This window comes from Micromys minutus (assembly GCF_963924665.1).
Source record: "Micromys minutus genome assembly, chromosome: 9".
NCBI lineage: Eukaryota > Metazoa > Chordata > Mammalia > Rodentia > Muridae > Micromys > Micromys minutus.
Window position 1 is genome coordinate 18,224,558 of NC_137978.1, and position 2,653 is coordinate 18,227,210.

A 2,653-nucleotide genomic window follows, 5' to 3' on the forward strand; every position below is an offset into this window, starting at 1 on the left:
GGAGATTTTTGGCCAGCTTTTAGCTATATTTCTAAAAGCAGCTGTTGCTCATTGAATGATTATTAGAAGTACTGTCTCGTGGTCTCATGTTTGGCTGGACACTGAGAATATAGGAAAATTAAGATAAATGGCTGGCTCCCACACTCGGAAATTTTAATTTAATTGATCTGGGTGCTTCCTGACACTGTTATTTAAAAACAAACAACTCCTCCAGTCGTTCAAGCGAATGCACAGTCAGTTTGAAGAGCCGCTGCTCCAACAGGTTAGTCTTAAGTATTCACATGAGACAGTCATTTACTATCACCGTTCTGCAGAGAGGAAAATTCTCCAAAATTGACCCAAAAAAAATTCCCAGAATTAATAGACTAGGAAGAGCCTAATTCATTTCCTGGGAGATTAATTTGACCAGAAGCACATAGTTTAGTAAGTAGCAAATTTAGGACTCGAAGCCGGCATGGGTGCCAGACATATAAGAAGGTCACTGGCAGCTTCCTGCCTCACCTTGCTAGTGTTCCCCACCGTCTCCCATTGCTTAGAACAAAAATAATTCTTTAAAGGAATTGTGGAACACGGGATAACTTGTGAAAGACGAAGACTGGGGAATACTTACACATCCAGGTAGACTGTATGAGCCAGGCTTGCTTAGAGCATCGGAAGACTGTGTGTCTCTACCATGACCACTGAAACTGCCCTGGTGAAGACAAAGAGACAATGCCAGAGTTCAGCACTGGATGGTTGGAAGAGTTGATGCTGGCAAGCTCTTCCCAGCCTCCTGTCCCTGCAAGCAGCTCTTTTAATAATTCGTTGTTTCCTCCCAAAGGACAAAGAACATTTTGCACACAGACACTTCAGTCGGCAGCTGCAGCAGGGGTGGCTTCGGAGTGGAGGGAGGGATAAGAAAAAAAATAGTGTTGTTGTTTTTCATGATTTTCCCCCTTCTCAAATATGTTGAGCTAATAAAGTAAGGGAAAACTATGGACTGCAAAATGGCAGGGATGTGTCCCTGCAGGTCACCACCTTGTTCTCAGCATCCGCAGGGCAGTAGGGTGGGGGTGGGGAAGCACCTGCTAAGTTAACTGTTGTGTGAGACCTAACTCTGCCCAATAATTCTCCCTGAAGATTAATCTTAGTCTCATGAATCCTCTTTTGGGTTTTGAAACACAACGCAACTTGATCAAGAGTCAGCAAAAACAAAACAAAAAAAAATAAAAATAAGAAAACAAAGGGGCTGGAGAGATGGCTCAGTGGTTAAGAGCACTGACTGCTCTTCCAGAGGTCCTGAGTTCAAATCCCAGCAACCACATGGTGGCTCACAACCATCTTGAATGAGATTTGATGCCCACTTCTGGTGTGTCTGAAGACAGCTACACTGTCCTTATAATAAATAAATAAATAGATAAATAATTAAATAAATAAATTCTTTTAAAAAAAACTTATGAAAGACAGGAAAAATGAAGTTAAATGGGCTAGCACAGGAAACTGTACCCACAGGCTCCAAAGGGCTTCAGGAAGAAACATGAAGACCGTGGAGGCTGTGTGCCATGTCTGACCCCCGCCCTTACTTTCTCCCACTCAGCTGATCCCATCTAGGCACTCCCCTGCTCCAGACTGAGGGACATAGCCATGACAAGACATTCTACGTACAAACAACCACAGTGCCCTCTTTTCCAGATCGCACGGCCCACCTGAGTTGTGGTAATTCTTGGCCTGTTTAGCTGGGCTTGGGGAGCCGATTGTGGTAAATTGGCTACAAATCTTCATGGCTATCGTATGTGAGGGGAACAGTTATAAAGGAGAGGAGTCGTTCTAAACTATAGCAAACAGCCCAGAAGGTGCTCAGAGCAGGCGTCGAAACAGTGCCTGATGCGGAGCAGTGTTCCACACACCACCAGCCGGTCTTTGTCACCATGCCCAAGAATAAAGGAAAAGGAGGTAAAAACAGGCATAGAGGGAAGAATGAGAATGAATCCAAAAAGCGAGAGCTTGTGTTCAAGGAGGATGGACAAGAATATGCTCAGGTAATCAAAATGTTGGGAAACGGACGATTAGAAGCCATGTGTTTTGATGGCGTGAAGAGACTACGCCATATCAGAGGGAAATTGAGAAAAAAGGTTCGGATAAATACCTCAGATATCATGTTGGTGGGCCTCCGGGATTATCAGGACAACAAAGCAGATGTCAGTCTCAAAGCCTACGGCGAGCTTCCGGGGCATGCTAAAACCAACGAAACTGATACATTTGGTCCTGGAGATGGTGGTGAAATTCAGTTTGATGACATTAGGGATGGTGATGAAGACATCGATGGTATCTAAAATGAACTCAACATTCTACATTCCAGTCTTCCTGAAGATTGTCCTTTAAGTTTGGAATCTGGCCCTAGACCTCCAAGAAAAGTGCTATTGCTGTGGTTGTGCTTTGTTGAGGCAGATTTGATACTGCCATCTTTTCACACTGAAAATCCCAACTTACATGCTAAGCCCACTTTGTAGATTCCATTTAATGGTCCTTAAGATGACCATTTTAGGAAAACAAAAACAAAAAACAAAACAGAACAAAAAAAAAAAAAAAAAAAAAAAAAAAAACTTTTCTACTTTGACCCTTTCCGGTAAGTAAATGGGTGTTTTGAATAAACCGTTTGCCTTGTGCTCAGGAT

At 43.1% G+C, this 2,653-nt stretch overlaps 1 protein-coding gene across 1 annotated transcript; it reads left to right on the forward strand.

The window, feature by feature from the left end:
- Window positions 1–1,907: 1,907 nt before the first annotated feature.
- Window positions 1,908–2,312, forward strand: LOC308424849 (eukaryotic translation initiation factor 1A, X-chromosomal-like; the record flags this gene model as incomplete). The annotated part of the gene is made up of 1 exon (XM_080922034.1): window positions 1,908–2,312. One exon carries the CDS (start codon window positions 1,908–1,910, stop codon window positions 2,310–2,312), a length of 405 nt encoding a protein of 134 aa, XP_080778160.1.
- Between the last annotated feature and the right edge of the window lie 341 nt (window positions 2,313–2,653).